This window comes from Pelophylax lessonae (assembly GCF_965119305.1).
Source record: "Pelophylax lessonae genome assembly, chromosome: 6".
Lineage (NCBI taxonomy): Eukaryota > Metazoa > Chordata > Amphibia > Anura > Ranidae > Pelophylax > Pelophylax lessonae.
In genome coordinates, this window is record NC_138773.1 from 41,045,271 (window position 1) to 41,064,995 (window position 19,725).

Below are 19,725 nucleotides of genomic sequence, written 5' to 3' on the forward strand. Positions count from 1 at the left end.
TTTGCCAATGTAATAGTGATCGACCGATATTGGTTTTTCGTTGACGATACCGATATTTTGGCCAATGCATATCGGTATCGGCCGATATTGGCCGATATTTTCGTACAAGAAAAACATTTTTTTTTTTTTAATTTGACAGTGGAGGGATCTGGGGGTCTAAAAGAACCACAAACCCCTCCTCTGCACTTAAAAGCATTCAAAACGCCAAGTTTGGCTGTTTTGAATGCTGTCATTTTTTTTAAATCTGGCACCAGACAGTAACCGGAAGTGATGTCACTCATAACAGCACTTCCGGGTTTTTGCATGGAGACCCGATCAGAGCCGAATGTGGCTTTGATCGGGTCTTCGGCAGCCGTGCAGGCTGGTTGTCCGGGTCTCCCCGCTCCTTGTAATGACAGCCGAGTGGCTTCTCAGCCGCATCGGTTGTCATTAAAAGACAGCTGACCATCGGTTATGGATGCCGGTACTGGGGTGATGCCTCTAGCTGCAGACATCACTCCAGTACAAGCATTTTCCAAAATATCGGCAATATCGGTCACCTTGGTGGCCGATTCCGATATATCGGGGAAAGTGCATAACGGCCCTGGATAGATCGGCTTTGCCGATAATTGGTCAATCTCTCTACAATGTACACATAGGCTTTTAGCAGAGTTTAGGAGCTGCCGCATTTAGGTGAGCCCCAACCTCCCTCACCTGAATGCGGATAAGAACAAACAGTATCTTTTCACTCAGTGCCCAGTGTCAGTGGCCATCATCCCTATAAATTGTGAACAAGAAGGGTTCCCCTATGTATGGGACTGTAAATGCCACTGAACACTGTGTTTTGCATAAAATATCTTTATTATTACAAAATACATACAAAATAATAACATAAATCAATAACATCACAGGGCATAAAAATATGCATGCATATGACAGACCAAATACCGAACACAATAGGGGCGCTTAGGTGTACAAGGTGATCGTGGAACCAGAACCGACCCTACGCGTTTCGGGCAGAAGAGCCCTTCTTCAGGGGTCACCCAAAGCTCCAGATACAATACCTAGTATATCCTTAGCGTCTATCCCTATGGATTGGATTGGTCTGTCAGCTAAAAGATGGTATTGCTACCATTAGGAGGAATGCCCAAATTCCCACAGGCCCGTTCCAGGGCTGCGAAGTCCGTGAGAGTATGAAAGAAGTAGTAGCATCCGCCCAGAGGAACCAGGAGGGCACCACGATGACCGGCAAAAAAATTGGCTCAGTATAAACTACTCCCGTAAGGGGGAGGGGGATATATCCATATATCAACCTGTATTATACAGGAAGGATGAGACCACAGAGGGTCCAATATAGTACAAGTAGTAATAATCTTGTATGGGTGAGATCAAAGTGTATGTGTATCTGTCTCCTATCTTGCTATGGGCTTGGTATCCTCTACCAGTAGAGGATACCAAGCCCATAGCAAGATAGGAGACAGATACACATACACTTTGATCTCACCCATACAAGATTATTACTACTTGTACTATATTGGACCCTCTGTGGTCTCATCCTTCCTGTATAATACAGGTTGATATATGGATATATCCCCCTCCCCCTTACGGGAGTAGTTTATACTGAGCCAATTTTTTTGCCGGTCATCGTGGTGCCCTCCTGGTTCCTCTGGGCAGATGCTACTACTTCTTTCATACTCTCACGGACTTCGCAGCCCTGGAACGGGCCTGTGGGAATTTGGGCATTCCTCCTAATGGTAGCAATACCATCTTTTAGCTGACAGACCAATCCAATCCATAGGGATAGACGCTAAGGATATACTAGGTATTGTATCTGGAGCTTTGGGTGACCCCTGAAGAAGGGCTCTTCTGCCCGAAACGCGTAGGGTCGGTTCTGGTTCCACGATCACCTTGTACACCTAAGCGCCCCTATTGTGTTCGATATTTGGTCTGTCATATGCATGCATATTTTTATGCCCTGTGATGTTATTGATTTATGTTATTATTTTGTATGTATTTTGTAATAATAAAGATATTTTATGCAAAACACAGTGTTCAGTGGCATTTACAGTCCCATACATAGGGGAACCCTTCTTGTTCACCTGAATGCGGAAGAATCAATTTCAGGATAGGAACATTTTGACTTCTGGCCATGGAAAACACAAACTGCAGCAAAATTGCTGTAAAATCGTGGTGCGATTTTGCTGTGGCAAATGTAGGTCACTGTACATGAAGCCTTACTGCATTGTAACACACTTGTTGCCAGTATTGGTCTTCTACACAAATACACCAATTTCTATGGTCTTTTCTCCTTTCATTTTCCTTTTTTCCACTGACTTTATTGCATTATATTAACCCAATGGGACATCTCATCTGATTTATTGTTCTGTGTCTTGTGAACTTTTGTTACCATATAAGCAAAATCAGTTTTTTTTCTGTCTACTTTGTATGTGGGAAGCCTTGTGCCTCCCAAAAATTGGGATATCTGTTACCATTTACTAAAAGAGAGACCCCAAAAAAACCACAAGGTATAAAGCACCTACCTGAATACATTAAGGCCTCTTGCACACTGCAGCTTGAAATAGCTCAGTACAGCTTTTTATTTTTTACTAAGCTAAAATACAGCCCATTAATTGTAATGTGCCTATGCACACAGGCACGTAAACAAGAGCCGTGCATTCTTTAGTAAAAACAAAATAGAAAAATCTGCTTTTTTTTTGTCAGTAATTTACGTCTCATGCGTGCAAATGCGCGCAAATACTCGTGATTGCACACAAATATGCGCAAATGGCAATTTACATAATGCACAAAACAAGAACATGAAAATACGCGAAAATACATAAAAAAGAAAAATAGCTGAAAAAGTAGATGCTCAAACAGGAGTATTGTGTGCAAGAGGCCTAAGTAGATTTTTAGTACACTTTTACTAATGCGTGTCAAAGTTGCAAAACTGTGTTCAGGAATTAACATTTGTTTTATTCTCAGTCACCAAGGAGTTAAAATTTTTCTTTGGTCCTTTGGTAACTTGATATGCATGACATGTAGTGGTACAAAGAATACATTGCATGGTATCAGTTTTACTGCTGTCACATTGTATTGGTAGATCAGAGGAGTGTCACTTGCTATTGTATTGAGTTATGATATTTGTATGTCTGTAGATCATTCCTGACATGTGCAGACACACTCAGGCCAGCCGATCTCAGCCTGATTATACAGAGAAGGATTTTTATTGACTATCGCAACTCTTTTCCCCAGATACTGGTAGCTGGTACAATCCACTTTCCCCCAACCTCAGTCTTTTTTAGAGATATATATTATGAAGGATGACATTGCTGAGTTAATTTTTAAAATTTTAGCTATCTAGCTGTCTCTGGTCTTGGTACTTTCAGAGTCACTTACATGAATGAGGATGATGGCCAGGTATCTAGCATTTTATAAAGGGATTTCAGCAATGGCAGTTCAGGCGTTGTTTCCCAGGCTTCTTTAACCCTTCCTGCTGAGAGTACACATACACTATATTATTAAAAGTATCGGGACGCTCTCATAGCTCCCAACTGTCCCTGATTTTGAGGGACTGTCCCTGATTTGAAGCAATGTCCCTCTGTCCCTCTTTCCTCCTTATTTTTCCATCATTTTGGTCTGATTTATATAGTCGTATATAAAATGCACTATTTGTCTTTCAAAAATTGTTTCCCAGTGCTAAACCTTTCCTTCAATTTCCAAATTGCTGCATTTGTAAATTTCAAAAATCAATAAAAAAAAAAAAACCTTGTGGGTTTAACTAATCTTTTTTTTTTATATAATTCTCCTTTAAGGGGGTGTGACGGGGGGTGTGTCCCATGCCTACATAATTGTGCTAGTAGCTATCCCTCATCTCCATCCCAAAAAGTTGGGAGGTATGAACTTGCCCTTACCGGCACTTGAACTTTAATGGCATCCCACTCTTAGTCCATCGGGTTCAATATTGAGCTGGCCCACCCTTTGCAGCTATAACAGCTTCAACTCTTCTGGGAAGGCTGTCCACAAGGTTTAGGAGTGTGTCTATGGGAATGTTTGACCATTCTTCCAGAAGCGCATTTGTGAGGTCAGACTCTGATGTTGGATGAGAAGGTCTCTCTAACAGTCTTTGCTCTAATTCACCCCGAAGGTGTTCTATCGGGTTAAGGTCAGGACCAGTCAAGTTCCTTCACCCCAAACTCACTCATCCATGTCTTTATGGACCTTGCTTTGTGCACTGGTCCAAATCATTTGGTGGAGGGGGTGTGACGGTGGCGGGTATCAGACCCCTGGCCTTCTCATCCAAATCATGACCAAAGACCAGGCAATCTCACACCCTGCCGTCACTTGCGTAACAATGCCACTCTCAGCTGCACCCGCCACACAGATTAACCAGCTTGCGGGACCACAATCTAGATGCCAGCAGACTGAGAGCGATTGTCACCGGGCTAATTAAACGATTAACCCTTTCTCTGCCACCACCTCTACGTTATAATGAGCCCAGAGGACGCTCGTAATTTTAGAAATACTAATTATGACTTTAGAATAATCATCCATAACACGCGCAGTCACCTGCAGACAGGAATGTCCGGAGGATTTATCCTAAACTGTAGCGCTCTTCAGGAGGCAGGTTCTTTGGGTCAGTTTGCGTTTAAGAGCTTAGAGACAAAATTAACACTTTTCAAAATAAGGTTTAATTATAAGAAAGGTTAAGATTGGTGCAAATAAAAATATTTACAGAAAAATGGGTTACAAAGACATAGAGACACAATTCAGCAATTTAGAAGAATAGATACAAATTAAAAATGGAAATACTTTCAAAAGTATTCAAAAGTCCTTGTATTATCTTAGTTTCAGAAGCTGAACATGATCGGTCCTCCAGCGTGATGTTTCTGCTTTGATGGTAAGATGAGAACTGAAAAGGGGCTGAACGGACACCCCTGACCAATTACAACAGAGTGGCAAAGGGAGGTCCAGTGGTTTACGACCATTTCAAATGTACCTTTGTGGACAGAGCCATACCACTCTTAATATCTCTACATATGTAAGGGTTAAATTCTTGAAACTGATATTTTATAACTAAGCATGTCATTTGCTTTCAAACAATATCAAACATGAATATCTTTATTTGTTATTAAAGTGGAGTTCCACCCTAATTTTATACTTACCTCCATCTTCTCGCTCCGGGTCACCTGAAAAACAAATGGCTAATCGCATTTTTATTTTTTTTTTTACTTACCTCGTAGCGAAGAAAATATACTTACCTTACTTCCTTCTTCCTCCTTCCTCGGCCGCGGCCCGTCGTCACTTCCTGGCTCTGCAATGATTCCTGGGAGCTGAACGTCATCGCTCTCAGGAATCATTGCGCCTGCACCGGCCCCGACGTCAGTTCCGGGGCGCGTGCGTCATCCCCTTCTAAACAGCTTCTGGGCATGCCCAGAAGCTGTGGAGGGATGACGCGCGCGCCCGGAAGTGACGACGGGGCCGTCGCAGGGCATAGTGGGACCGAAGAAGGCGGAAGAGGACGCTGAAGAGGATCGCGCTGGCTTCAAGCTGCCCACATCTGAGATGGCAGCGCTGGACAAGACTTTTTCAAGGTAAGTATTTGTCCTAACAGGTAAGTGCAACCCGGGACAGATCAGAGGCTAGCCATTGTGGAATGCACTAGCCCTGACTGTCCCGGGGGTATTTAAAAAAAAAAAAAATTCCAGGGTGGAACTCCGCTTTAAATTAATATCTATTATTTGCTTCTATGAATATCTTTTATCACAGAGGGAATATCTTATGGCTATTTTCCTATTCCCTGTATGACAGGATGTCTTGTTTCGTCCGGTATTTTATTTGCCATTCAAATATATACTTTTTGTCAAGGTGTCATGTTCGGGTAAAAAGTTATGAATTGGGTATAGATTTGTGAGATGTAGGTGTTACCTTTTAATTGACAACTGGGCTTGTGAAATTTACAAGACAGCCTCCCTGGCCATCTGCTCAGAGCTCAGTCTGCATTTGAGATAAGATCTGCTCGTTTATGACCCCATGCTGTTCTTGAAGACACAACTTCTGCTAGAATGTGCAGATAAGGCTTTTGTTTGAAGCTGGTATGCTGATTAGGGGAAGGTGGGGGATACTTTAACTCGAGTGAGAGAGAGGGGGGAGAAAATCTAAACGAACTGGTCGCCTGTGTCACTGGACAACATGGACGCCGTGATGACAAAATGATGTCCTACCGCACGACACCATTACAGGGGGGTTATTGTGTGGGGTCATTTTTCAGGGGTTGGGCTTGGCCCCTTAGTTCCAGTGAAGGGAACTCTTAGTGCCGGTTCACACATATGCGATACGGGAATCCTGCGATTGCACTGCGGGTTCCCACATCGCACTCGACTCGCAGGCAGTTCACACTGCCATATGCGAATCGCTGGGGATGTCAATACAATCAGTTCGCATATCGCAGTGCGAACTGTCAGTTCAGACATGAATCGGATGGCATAGGTGTGAACACCCATGCGATCCGATTCTGGTTCAGAATGCGACTTTGGTCCGAATGCGATCTGTATGGCTGAATTCTCAACGCACAGACATTGCATATGATTTGCAGAGCAGTGCGTTGCGAATCACATGCGATGTCTGACATCGCTGAAGTGTGAACTGGCACATAAGGCATCAGCATACCAAGACATTTTGGACAATTTCATGCTCCCAACTTTGTGGGAAGAGTTTGGGGATGGCCCCTTCCTGTTCCAACATGACTGCGCACCATGGAAGAATGGTCAAACATTCCCATAGACACACTCCTAAACCTTGTGGACAGCCTTCCCAGAAGAGTTGAAGCTGTTATAGCTGCAAAGGGTGGGACAACTCTATATTGAACCCTACAGAATAAGACTGGGATGCCATTAAAGTTCATGTGCGTGTAAAGGCAGGCGTTCCAATACTTTTTGTATCATAGTGTATATGAGGTCTTTTTGAGCTGGGTCTTCTTCTGTAGAGCCACATATGTGTAAATCTGTGTTTGTGCTTAATACAACATTTCATTTTACTATTTGAGGCAAGTTTTTTCTTTGATAATTAGAAAAAATAGGGTGATATCCGTTACCAATGAACCAATGAAAGCTCTAATTTATATTTTTAAAAATGTGGTATATTTAATCTGGCTACACTGAGTAGTTGTTGTGATATGTACAGTTTTAGTCCCCGTTCACATTAGGTCGCTCCGACTTAGGGGGCGACCTGTGAAGTCGACTTCGGCGCAACTTGCATGGACTTCACATAATGGAAGTCAATGCAAGTCGCCTCCAGGTCGCCCCAAAGTAGTACAGGACCCTTTTTCTAAGTCGGAGCGACTTGTGTCGCTCCTATTAGAACGGCTTCCGTACTACACAGTGGGAGCGACGGTGCGCGACTTGTCAGGCTGACCAAGTCGCCTGACAAGTCATACCAGTGTGAATGGAGACTCACTAACTCATTTCAGTGTTGCAAAACTGGGTTCAGACTTTAAGATTTGTTTTACCTTCCATCATGGAGGGTTGAATATCAGTGTAAATGTAATGAGTATAAAGTGTAAAAATAAATAATATTCTACTTTCCTTTTGTTTTCAGATCAAAAGGCACGGTATAAAATCCATGTCATAATATCCAGTATAGCGCTGATTTCAATTATTGGAGCTTTGTTATTCATTAAGCAAAGAAAAAAGAGTAAGTGACATTAAACATTTTATTACATGATAGTAAATGCTTCTTCCTGTATGCTACACTAATAAGTATCTTATCCCCAGGCAAGTGTAAGGGCTCTTTCACACGGGCGGTCCGATCAGATCCGCCTGTCAATTTTTTAGGCGGACCTGATCGGATCCTCCATGCAGCTCTATGGGGCAGCGGGTGTCAGCGGAGACACCTCCGCTGACACCCGCTGCCATCCGCATCCGATCCTGTGCGTGAAATCTGGACGGATGGAAACCCTATTTTTCCATCCGTTCGGTAATCGGATCGGATCGGATCTGATGAGAGCGGACAAGCGGTCCACTCTCATCCGATCCCCCATAGAGGGCAGCGGGGGCTGAGACACCTCCCTCTCCACTCTGCAAGTGGAGACGGAGCTGTCATCCGCCGGCTCAGCAGGGATCGCGGATCGATCCCCGCTGAGCAACACAGATCCGCCTACGGAGGCGGACTGTGTGAAAGAGCCCTAACACGTCATATACTGTAAGAATGTATCTGCACATCTGTAAAAAAACATTTAATATCTTCTACTACTAGAACTCCTTCTATTATCATAACACCGTTTACACTTGTAAATGCATGCTAAAATGCATGCAGTAAAGCATTTTGCCACAGTGCATGCCGATGTACCTGCTCTATGTCTAGTGCATTGCGTGTCATGAATGGAGTGGACCCAAATGCGCTGTACAGTTGAGGGGGAAAAGGGAACAGCCATATTATTTATCAAACATTTATTTATGATTATCAAACATGTATTTACGATTAAGCAGATATATTGGATGTATATGTTGTGAGAAGTCATATTGTATTACAGCTGTTGTGTTCAAAAGCCCTTTACACCTCCAGCTGTAGATTGCTATCTAGGCTTTTGAAGACCTATTCAGTTTTTTTACTGGAAGTAACAAGCCTTTGTGAACAACTATTCCGCATTTCAATCAAGATGTGACTTCAAAGAAACTTTAGATAGATAGGTGCCAGGCCCGGACTGGGACAAAAAATAGGCCCGGGCATTTTAGACCGAGCAGCCTTTTTATTTTTTTATTTAAACCAAATTACAAATAATGACAGCTACCAGTTTTTCAATGTCTTTTAGTTCTATTTAGCCTGCTACAGTCACTGTTCATTGATTGCTAGAGGTTACTGCACATTTTTAGCACTACCCATTGGTGGCGGAGGAGGGGGGAGGTATAATTAGTGGCAGTACTGGGGGGGGGGTGTGAATTGAGTGGCAGTGCTAAGGGGGGAGGAATGAGTGGCAGTTCTGAGGGAGGGGGGGTATGAATCAAGTGGCAGTGCTGGGGAGGGGGTGTGAATTGAGTGGCAGTGTTGGGGAGGGGGTGTGTGAATTGAGTGACATACTATTGCCCTTGCTTATAGTAAACTGACCTACTCAGAGGCGGCTCTAGGCTTTGTGAGGCAAATCTAAGGCAAAACTTGGATATGAGGCCCCACTCACGCCCATAATGGGTAAAATAATTCAAGCGATAAAAATTAACTGTATAAATTGCATATATTAAGAGCCTTAACCTTTGTACTATGAATTCACAGTTTCTAGAATTTTCTCTAACCAATTCTTCTTTAATCAAAGATCATTAAACATCAGGTATGTATGTGTATATATATATTTATATATATGTCTGCTCTTTTATCACAGTCCCCAGCATTTCCCTATAGGTCACGATTCCCTGTGTCCCTCCTTACATCAGAGTTCAGTGTCCCCCCCTTACATAAGAGTTCTCCTTTAAATCAGATTCCCCCCAGCATCTCCTCCTTACATCAGAGTCCACAGAATTCCTCTTTACATTAGAGTCCCCCTCTTAAATCAAATTTCACAGAGCCCCCTTTACATCAGAGTCTCCAGAGTTCCCCCCTTACACTGTAAGAAGGAACTCTGAAGACTCTGATGTAGGAGGAGTTCTGGGAACCCTGATTTAGGGGGAATGTTGGGGACTCTGAAGTAAGGGGAGTTCTGGGAACCCCGATTTAAGGGGGAATGCTGGAGACTCTGATGTAAGGAGAGTTCTGGGAACCCTGATTTGAGGGGGAAAGCTGGGGACTCTTGTGTAAAAGGGAACTCTGTGGTCACCAAAGCTCCCCCTTGCATCAGAGTTTCCAGAGACCCCCTTACATTTCCCTTCCTCAGTCCACCACAGTCTAGGGCACGACAAGTCCCACTGCAGAAGGCTGCCATACCTGAGTCCCCACAGAGAGCACTGTAAATTCCAGAATAGTGCACTGCCATTCCTCCCTGAGGAATGGAAGCCTGCTATGCTTGGACTTGTACTGCTCTCTGTAGGGGACTGATGAACTACTGCCTGCTATGCTAAGACTTGTAGTGCCCTCTGTGGGGACTAAGGCATGGCAGCCTGCTATTCTGGAACTTGTAGTGCCCTCTGTGAGGGACTGAGGATTCCTCAGTCCTCCACATTCTAGGGCACTATAAGTCCCAGCATAGTGGGCTGTCATTCCTCAGTCCCTCACAGCTGGGGGGAAAAACAACAGAGTTAAACATTTAAAGGACAACTCCAACCAAAACTACAAATAATGTACAGAGTCCATATGCTATATAATGTCACAGCCCCGCTACCCCTCACCTTCCACCTCGGGTGCTGTCATTGTGTAGGGCAAAGGGCTCCAGCTCCACCATGTTTGGCTTTGATGTCTGATATGCAGGACTGGCTCAGCTCCACTCTCTTCCCTGGCAACTGACTCTGGCGTCACAGGGGGCCTTTCCTCCTCCCCCAGCCACCCAGGGGCCCTCTCCTTCTCCCCCAGCCACCCAGGGGCCCTCTCCTTCCCCAGCCACCCAGGGGCCCCTCTATTTTTCCTACAGCCACCCAGGAGCCCCTCTACTTCTCCCCCAGCCACCCAGGGGCCCTCTCCTTCTTCCCCAGCCACCCAGGGGCCCCTCTACTTTTCCTACAGCCACCCAGGAGCCCCTCTACTTCTCCTCCAGCCACTCAGGGGCCCTCTCCTTCTCCTCCAGCCACCCATGGGCCCTCTCCTTCTTCTCCTCCAGCCACCCAGGGTCCCTCTCCTTCTCTTCCTCCAGCCACCCAGGGTCCCGCTCCCTCTCCTTCTCCTCCTCCAGCCACCCAGGGTCCCTCTCCTTCTCCTTCAGCCACCCAGGGGCCCTCTCCTTCTCCTCCAGCCACCCAGGGGCCCTCTCCTTCTCCCCCTAGCCACCCAGGGTCCTTCTCCCCCAGCCACCCAGGGACCCTCTCCTTCTCCCCCAGCCACCCAGGGGCCCTCTCCTTCTCCGACAGCCACCCAGGGGCCCTCTCCTTCTCCCCCAGCTACCCAGGGGCCCTCTCCTTCTCCCCCAGCCACCCAGGGGCCCTCTCCCTCTCCCCCAGCCACCCAGGGACCCTCTCCCTCTCCCCCAGCCACCCAGGGGCCCTCTCCCCCAGCCACCCAGGGGCTCTCTCCTTCTCCTCCAGCCACCCAGGGTCCCTTTCCTTCTCCCCCAGCCACCCAGGGACCCTCTCCCTCTCCCCCAGCCACCCAGGGACCCTCTCCCTCTCCCCCAGCCACCCAGGGGCCCTCTCCCCCAGCCACCTAGGGGCTCTCTCCTTCTCCTCCAGCCACCCAGGGGCCCTTCCCTTCTCCTCCAGCCACCCAGGGGCCCTCTCCTTCTACCCCAGCCACCCAGGGGCCCTCTCCTTCTACCTCAGCCACCCAGGGGCCCTCACCTTCTCCCACAGCCACTTAGGGGCCCTCTCCTCCCCCAGCCACCCAGGGGCCATCTTCTTCTCCACCCAGCCACCCAGGGGCCCTCTCCTTCTCCCTCAGCCACCCAGGGGCCCTCTCCTCCTCCCTCAGCCACTCAGGGGCCCTCTCCTCCTCTCTCAGCCACCCAGGGGCCCTCTCCTTCTCCAGTTCAAAGTACCAGTAGCGCCTGATAAAAAAAAAGCTTGAATTGTGGAAAGAATAGAGATGTCCAATTATATGCAAAAGGAACTAATTGACCCCTAATTTTAAAAGGAATTCCAGGTAACACTGTAACATGAGGGAAGGAGGATGAATCTTAAGCTCCGTACACACAATATGAAAATCAGATGGGAAAATTCGTCCGACGACCGATCAGCCGATTTTCGGATTGTTAGTATGGTGCTTTTGACAGCCAACTCAGACTTTTCGGCTGACAAAATCTTGATTTGCAGGCTATAAAATTTTTGTCGTCCGTAATACAACGTTCAATTTTCTTCTCATTCGTACAGATTTAGACGGAAAAAAATCTTAAGAGCAAGACTAGGCATGCTCAGAGACGAAAGAACACATACAAAGCAATCCAACACATGACATCACTTCTGAAGTAAAGTTCTGTCGTACGGGAAAATTCGTATGAAAAAAACCTCTTCACTTTCCACATCAGACTAGCATGCCACAAAAAACGGACGACAGATCGTTCGATAATCTGATCGTGTGTACGGGGCTTTAGTCATATCATATGTAAGCTCCAAGCCAAGACCTGCAGCTTATAGAATTTTCCACCTAAAAAAAAACAGGGAGAGAGTGAAAGGAAGGTGCTTGTGGAATCCTTAAATATAGAAATATTATTGATAAGTCCTGCATGAGCAGAGTTGTATAAAGTGCTCGAAACCCATACTTAAGTAAAAGTACAAGTGCTCGATCAAAAAGTGACTTGAGTAGAAGTGGAAGTGCTCGATTAAAAAGTGACTTGAGTAGAAGTGGAAGTGCTCGATTAAAAAGTGACTTGAGTAGAAGTAATAAAGTATTCAACATTTTTTGTACTTAAGTATTGCAAGTAGTTTTTTTAAAAATGTTGCTACTCAAGTACTGAAAGTAAAAGTACAAGTAGTTTTTAAAAGAAAATTGCTACTCAAGTACTGAAAGTAAAAGTACAAGTACTGTGTTATGTAGTTATTAAAGAAAGAAGTCAAAAGTTTATTAAAGTTAAAGTTATTAAAGAAAGAAGTCAAAAGTACACATGACATTATAAACATTTTTTTGAGCTTCATGAAACCTGCCATCTACTGTTCTGGCAGTGGTAATTTTTATAATAGTAACGAGTAACTATGCAGCACAAAAAAAAAATATCGGAGTAGAAGTATTGAAATCATTGAAAAAATGTAGTGAAGTAAAAGTGGAAGTAGGAGAAAAAAATTCTACTCTAGGAAAGTACAGATACCGCCTTTCGGTACTTAAGTACAGTAGTGAAGTAGTTCTACTTAGATACTATACATCTCTGTGCATGAGTGAATTTCCTATCCACATTTGCTGTGATAATTTCCTATGTTTATATATCTCATACACTTGCATATATCTCTGTTACTCATCTCATTATTTTTCCTTTTGTATGACTGGAACTTCATTTTTAAAAACAGCTTAAAAAAATCTATTGCATAGGAAAAAAATAATTTTATGCCACAATCTCTTCTAGGTTTTCTTGCCCGGCCAGAAGTTGAGATGGTGCGAATACAAAAACTGTTTGTCAATAAACGTTCACAACTGCAATGCACAGTGTCACACTTTTACCCTGATGACCTGAAGGTGGAATGGTTAATGAAAGAAAAGGGAAAAGAGGAATATCCTATAAATAACAGTGAGAGATACAATATTCCCAACAACAAATCTCAGCTCCAACCAGACAAAACATTCACCCATACAGCACTTCTGGAGTTCATCCCATTACTAGAGGATGTGGGGTCAGAGGTCATCTGCAGAGTTAGCCATTCAAGTCTGAAGGAACCAACAGAGAGGACAACTGGACCCTTACAGGTGATGGGTGAGTACAAAAGCTCTCCCTTGGTATCCTTTAATGGTAGCTTTATTTTATAACAAAAGCAGAATTGTGGCCCAGCTTCCACCCTCCTTTATCAAATTTGGAAATACAAAGACAGACAGACCTTAGATGATGACAAATCAATTTTCCCATTGCCTGCCCCATTTAGGAACATTGCAGTGTTCCTCTGCCCAGACACTCTGCCATTCTCTAGAACAGGGGTCTCCAAACGTTCTAAACAAAGGGCCACGTTACTGTCGTTCAAACCTTGGGTGGGCTGGACTGTGGCCAGTTGGAGCAGAAAATGTCCCAGCGTCAGTGGAAGGAATAGTGTGCCATGTTTAGTATTAGGGGAGGAGTAGTGTCCCATCATTGATATTAGTGGGAAGACTAGTGCCCCGTTGTTGGTGTCAGTGGGAGCAATAGTGCCCCATTGTTGGTGTCAGTGGAAGGAATAGTGCCCCATTGTTGGTGTCAGTGGAAGGAATTCCCCCAAGGATGGGATAAAGGCAGGCAAAGGGTTGCATCCAGCCCCTGGACTTCAGTTTGAAGACCACTGCTCTAGAATAATCCCACATGGCCCTAAGAATAATGCCCAGTTCTGTGCAAAAATGGTTATCATTACCCATAGTTAGGATTAGTACATGCATATTGATTTCTGGGGATGCAGCAGTGCCAAGAATCAAAAACCCTGCTCCTGGGCTGGTCAAGTAGTGCGAAGTTGAATTTGCTGGCTTCTAACATCTCTAAATGGGAGGATGCTGCTTATTTACAAGTGTTGATACCTTGATTACATTTTATTAAAGCCCATCTTCAAGCTATCCCCTGGCCCCTACTGTGCTTTCTGCCCCTAAGTGTGTATTTTACACTTTTCATTTTTATACTTACCTTTTCCTGATGTCTTCAGACTGGTCACATAATGCACAGGGTTCTTTTCCTCTTTGGACCTTCACCTGGTGCTGGGTGATGCTCAATGATGCCTCTGCCTTTAACTGTGAGTACAGGGCACCATAGTGGCCCCCTCAGGGGCAGATCCATGACATCCTGCATTCAGTATGTCCTCGGTCTTTTAAATACTAGTAAAAAAAAAATTCATAACTTCTAGGAGTTGCTTTTGTAAATCTTTAAACAAAGTCTGTTGAAATCTAAAAAATTTGAAAAGAAGCAACCTATAGTGCTTTGCATAATACTTATCAAAAGAAATTGGCAGTGACTCTCTTAGACAACTACGGCTGTCAAAGAATCTTTAGCATCTATCCCACTAGCGCATGTGTCAGATGCCTGGTCCCTTGATACATGCTGTACTTCAGGGATCATCAAACTACGGCCCTCCAGCTGTTGCGGATCTACACATCCCATGAGGCATTGAATATCTTTGACATTCACAGACATGACTAGCCATGATGGGAATTGTAGTTCCTGACCAACTGGAGGGCAATAGTTTGAAGACCCCTGCTGCATTTCTACCTGTGACTCCAATGTCTGCTGTTTCTATCAGTGATGTAGAGGCCCACAGATGGAACAATAGCACACAGCACAGGGAAAGCTACTTGTATGAGAGCTGAATTGTTCTGAGTTGAGGAAGCTGGATAGATGAGTGTCAAAAAGTCTTCAGCCTTACAGAGGAATAGTCCAGGTGAATGTGACCAACTACTGCCAGCCACACCAAACGTGTTAGAAACGTTTTTTCTTTATAGACCTTTCCCAGGGGAATGATCTACCGATATATATTTCATATTTTTCTTTTGCAGCTAAACCTGAACTCCAGCAGCCAATACAACTCTCAGTCACAGACACAGGAGATGTGGTGGGTTGTTTAACCCTTCTAAACTTTTACCCCCAAGATATAAAGGTTAATTGGACCTGCAATTCCCTTCATTACAAAGAGAACGTGCCAGAGGAGAAGGTCACTGGCAATCAAGATGGCACATTTAGCCTTGAAAGTCAATATAAAATTCCAGGAACACTCCTAGAGAACACACAATTTATCATGAAAGCCACATGGACACATGAAGCCATGGAAAATCCAGAATACAGCGAGATCTCCATACAAGATGAAGGTATGGTAAAACATAAAATTACCAGGCACACTGTAGGACAATCAGGACAAGGTGACAGGTTCTCTTGTTTCTCCACCATTCACTATTGAAATGATGATTTGTTCCTTTGTTTGAGCTGTCAGAGACACCTGGTGCTCCCAGGCATGGGGAGGCATGAGACCTTCACCCCCTTCTTCACATGATGAGGGGGAGAGAATTGTTAAAGCGTTGTTACCCCAAAATTTCAGATTCCTTATGTGTACCTGCTGTACCATTCATTTGTATGAGAACATATCCTGTTCTCTTTGAATGACAGGCGGCTTTGTTTACATTAGCCGCCTGCCTTTCTCCCTCTGTAACGGACGATCGCGAGTGAGCGAGCGGGGGTGGGACCGTGCCTCTGGCGGCGCGTGCTCGCCCCCTATTGGCTCGCAGGCGAGTGACGTACCCCTACGCCACTTTGCCTGCACGGGGCTGACCGCCGCAGTATATGTACTTGCGGCGGTCGGCAAGCGGTTAAACTGAATGGGTTGTTTTACAAGGTGATTGTTCAGAATCACTTTAACTCTGTGTAGGCTTAAATAGTGATTGAAGACAGCTCAGATTGTAAAATCGAGTGGTCAGGAGCTCAGTGAAGGTGAGTATTGCTGGTTGGTCCAGCCTCCAAATGGATGCCAGCTCAGTGTTCAGTTCCAATGTGCAGCTGATATGAACAAACCTGCTAATATCTTGTGGACAGAGCAGAGTGAAGGTAAGTATGCAGGTTCTTATGCCCCCCAGGAGCAGAAACCCCAGCTGAGTTTGTTTAGAGTGCACACCAATGAGCCAGAGGTATACAGGGTTAGCTACGATAATGCTTCAGCCACCACAAAACTACAGGTCAGTAACCTCCTTCCTTGGATGTACAGCAGCTTTGAGAACAGATCAGCAGTGGTGAGAATCTGCATTCTTACCTTCACTCTGCTCTGTCAACAAGATAATAGCAGCAGGTTTGGTCATATCAGCTGCACATTGGAACTTCACACATCTATATGTAGGCTGGGCGTACTGCTATCAGGAAAGTAGAGCATTGCACAATATGATTACTTGTAGATTTGTAAAAGTTTCACCATGGACTGTGATACAGCATTAGTTCCATAGGACTGTGGACTGAGCCCATCAGGGCTAATTATTCGTCAGCTGCTTTATTCCTCGAGAAGTCACTTTCAGTCATAGGCATGTGCAGGGGGTGTGCTGGGTGTGCCTGGGCACACCCTAATCTCCCTGTGTGGCAGATTCCCCCTGCTGATATTTCACCAAAGCCCTAAAAAAAGGTTGTAAAAAATAATAAAGAATGAAATAATAAAAATAAAAAATACTGACACCGTCCACTGCCCTACTGAGAACTCCACTGCTCTACTGACACCAGTTAATGTTTTAAAATATTTGGGTGCACACCCTAATGCAATAGGCTGCGCACACTTATGCTTTCAGTTATACTAGAAGTTGCAATCACACTGTGTATCTCCTTGAGACTCAATGTGACAATCGCTCCAACTTTGGAGCACTGGTTACATCAGAAGTTTGACCCCAGTCAGACCCCATTTTCTGCAATAAAACTGTTCTAATCAGTGAGATTTGAGTCGCTCTGACTTAGAAAAGGTTCCTGCACTACTTATGGTCCGACTTGCTTTGACTTCTCTTAAAGAAAGTTGTGCGGAAGTCGCACAGAAGTCGCGGACGGTGTGAACCTGGGCTGAGACCATATCCATAATCTGTCTTGGTGCAGGGTACCATTTTTCCATCTTAGGCTCTGGGTTTTTTTTATGGGAGGGAGTTGGGTTATATGGGTAGTGTGTAGGTCGGGGGGGATGGGGACTAGGTATTAGGGGGAGGAATTGAGGGAGGGGGACCTTGGGGGGTGGCACTGGATCTGTTGTTACATTTTTTTATATGGAGATTAATATAATATTTTTTATTAGCCTTTAGTAGGTGTCAGATCTGTATTTTTTATTGTTGGTTTGCAGGTAATGACATCTGGCCACCCATAGGCATTACATGGGTCTGTTTTGGAGTAAAAATCAGAATGGACAAGGAGGCCATACATGTGACATCCATTTCCGCTCCGATCCGACTCAGCAGGGATTCCTGCTTAGACAAAACGGAGGGCACAAATGTTAACAGAGGCCATAAAAACATTAAATGCTTCGTGTGAATGAGGCCTATCTGTTCCCTACTTTATACAAAACTAGAAAAAAAGTTTTGCTTTTACATAACACTTTTTAGGGCTCATTCACAGTAGTACCAAGGAATGCTATGCTTCTGAAAAACAATCTGTGTTCGGATTGCTTTTCAGAGGTGTTTGGCGGACAGTGAGGAGGCAATATGTCACCACCTTATTGCCTGCATGAGCCCCTAAATGCTGTTTTTCTGCCCTTAACAGTATAATATAGATCAAAGAGTGGAAACAACTGGATTATTGTATTATACATACAGTATATAAGTAATGATGTATAGGCTAGTAGAATGATAGGATCCTGATGTAGGGTAGTTGTAGAGTGTGGATTTAGTGTGGATGTATTATTACCTGAAAATGGTTTTAAAGGGGATAATATAATATATATACAGCTGCAAGAAAAAGTATGTGAACCCTTTGGAATGATATGGATTTCTGCACAAATTGGTTATAAAATGTGATCTGATCCTCATCTAAGTCACAACAATAGACAATCACAGTCTGCTTAAACTACTTCTAGTGATCTGTGGACAGATGAAACCAAAGTTGAGTTGTTTGGAAGAAACACACAACACTATATGTGGTGAAAAAGAGGCACAGCACACCAACATCTCCTGACCGTTGTGCACGTCTGATCTGCAACTACAGGAAACGTTTGGTTGAAGTTATTGCTGCCAAAGGAGGTTCAATCTGTTATTAAATCCAAGGGTTCACATACTTTTTCCACCTGCACTGTGAATGTTTACATAGCAACATTTCATTCTTTGTGTGTTATTAGTTTAAGCAGACTGTGATTGTCTATTGTTGTGACTTAGATGATGATCAGATCACATTTTATGACTAATTTGTGCAGAAATCCATATCATTCCAAAGGGTTCACATACTTTTTCTTGCAGCTGTATAATAAATTAGACTTGAGTGTTCTCAGTAGAGAATTCTGAAATTGAAGACAAGTGAATAAAAGATGAGGTTGGGGGGGGAGCAGGGTGTTATACAAAGTAATGTATATACAGTACTGTGCAAATGATTTAGTCAGGTGTGAAGAAATGCTGTAAATGAAGAATGCTTTCAGAAATAAAAGTGTTATTAGTTTATTTTTATCAAATAACAAATAGAAAATAAATTGACAGAAGAGAAATCCAAATCAAATCAATATTCGGTGTGACTGACCTTTGCCTTAAACCAGCATCAATTCTTCCAGGGACACTTACACACAGTTTTTGAAGGAACTCGGCAGGTAGGTTGTTTCACAAACATCTTGGAGAATAAAGGAAAGATCTTCTGTGGGTGCCGGCTTCCTCAATTCTCTCCTCATGTTATTCCAGACAGACTCCATGATGATGAGATCAGGGCTTTGTGAGGACCAAATCATCACTTCCAGGACTCCTTGTTTCTCTCTATGCTCAAGATAGTTCTTAACAACAATGGCTGTATGTTTGGGGTGGTTGTCCTGCTGATGGTATGGCATGATGGATCAGTATCTGCCTGTATTTCTCAGCATTGAGGACACCATTGATCCTGACCTAATCTTCTTCCGTGAAGACCACTTCTGGACAGACTTCTCTGGACAGTAGATGGGTGTACTCAGGGCCGGCCTTAGGTGTTCAGGCGCCCTGTGCGAGCTAATCACTAATAACATAGCCCCCCTTACATCATAGACCCCCACATCGAGCCCGCTTTAGATCAGAGACGCCCCACACAAAGCCCCCCTTAATTTAGAGCCCCCCCTACATCAGAGAGCCCCCACACACAGCCCCCCGCACACAGAGCCCCCCCTCACATCAGAGACCCACCTCACATCAGAGACCCCCACACAGAGCCCCCCTCACATCAGAGACCCCCCACACAAAGTCCCCCTCACATCAGTGACCCCCCACACAGAGCCCCCTTTACATCAAAGACCCCCCCACACAAAGCCCCCCTTAATTTAGAGCCCCCCTACATCATCAGAGAGCCCCCCCCACATCAGAGACCCACCTCACATCAGAGACCCCCACACAAAGCCCCCCTCACATCAGAGACCCCCACACAAA

General features: G+C 44.6%; 2 protein-coding genes and 1 gene segment (V, D, J or C); all 3 read left to right on the forward strand.

Moving 5' to 3' along the window:
• Positions 1 to 7,676, forward strand: part of LOC309557670 (natural cytotoxicity triggering receptor 3 ligand 1-like) — a gene marked incomplete at its 3' end in the record, with an annotated part of 67,933 nt that extends 60,257 nt beyond the window's left edge. Inside the window, exon 5 of the mRNA XM_082260457.1 lies at positions 7,573 to 7,676. Within this exon, the coding sequence (XP_082116583.1) occupies positions 7,573 to 7,676 (104 nt within the window). The remainder of the gene's footprint in view (positions 1 to 7,572) is intronic.
• The window catches only part of LOC309558547 (uncharacterized protein), a gene marked incomplete at its 3' end in the record, with an annotated part of 303,007 nt that overhangs the window by 227,273 nt on the left and 56,009 nt on the right, over positions 1 to 19,725 (forward strand). The window lies entirely within an intron of this gene.
• Positions 13,123 to 19,725, forward strand: part of LOC309557671 (Ig mu chain C region-like) — a 40,333-nt gene continuing 33,730 nt past the window's right edge. The window contains exons 1-2 of the C gene segment in view: positions 13,123 to 13,441; positions 15,190 to 15,498.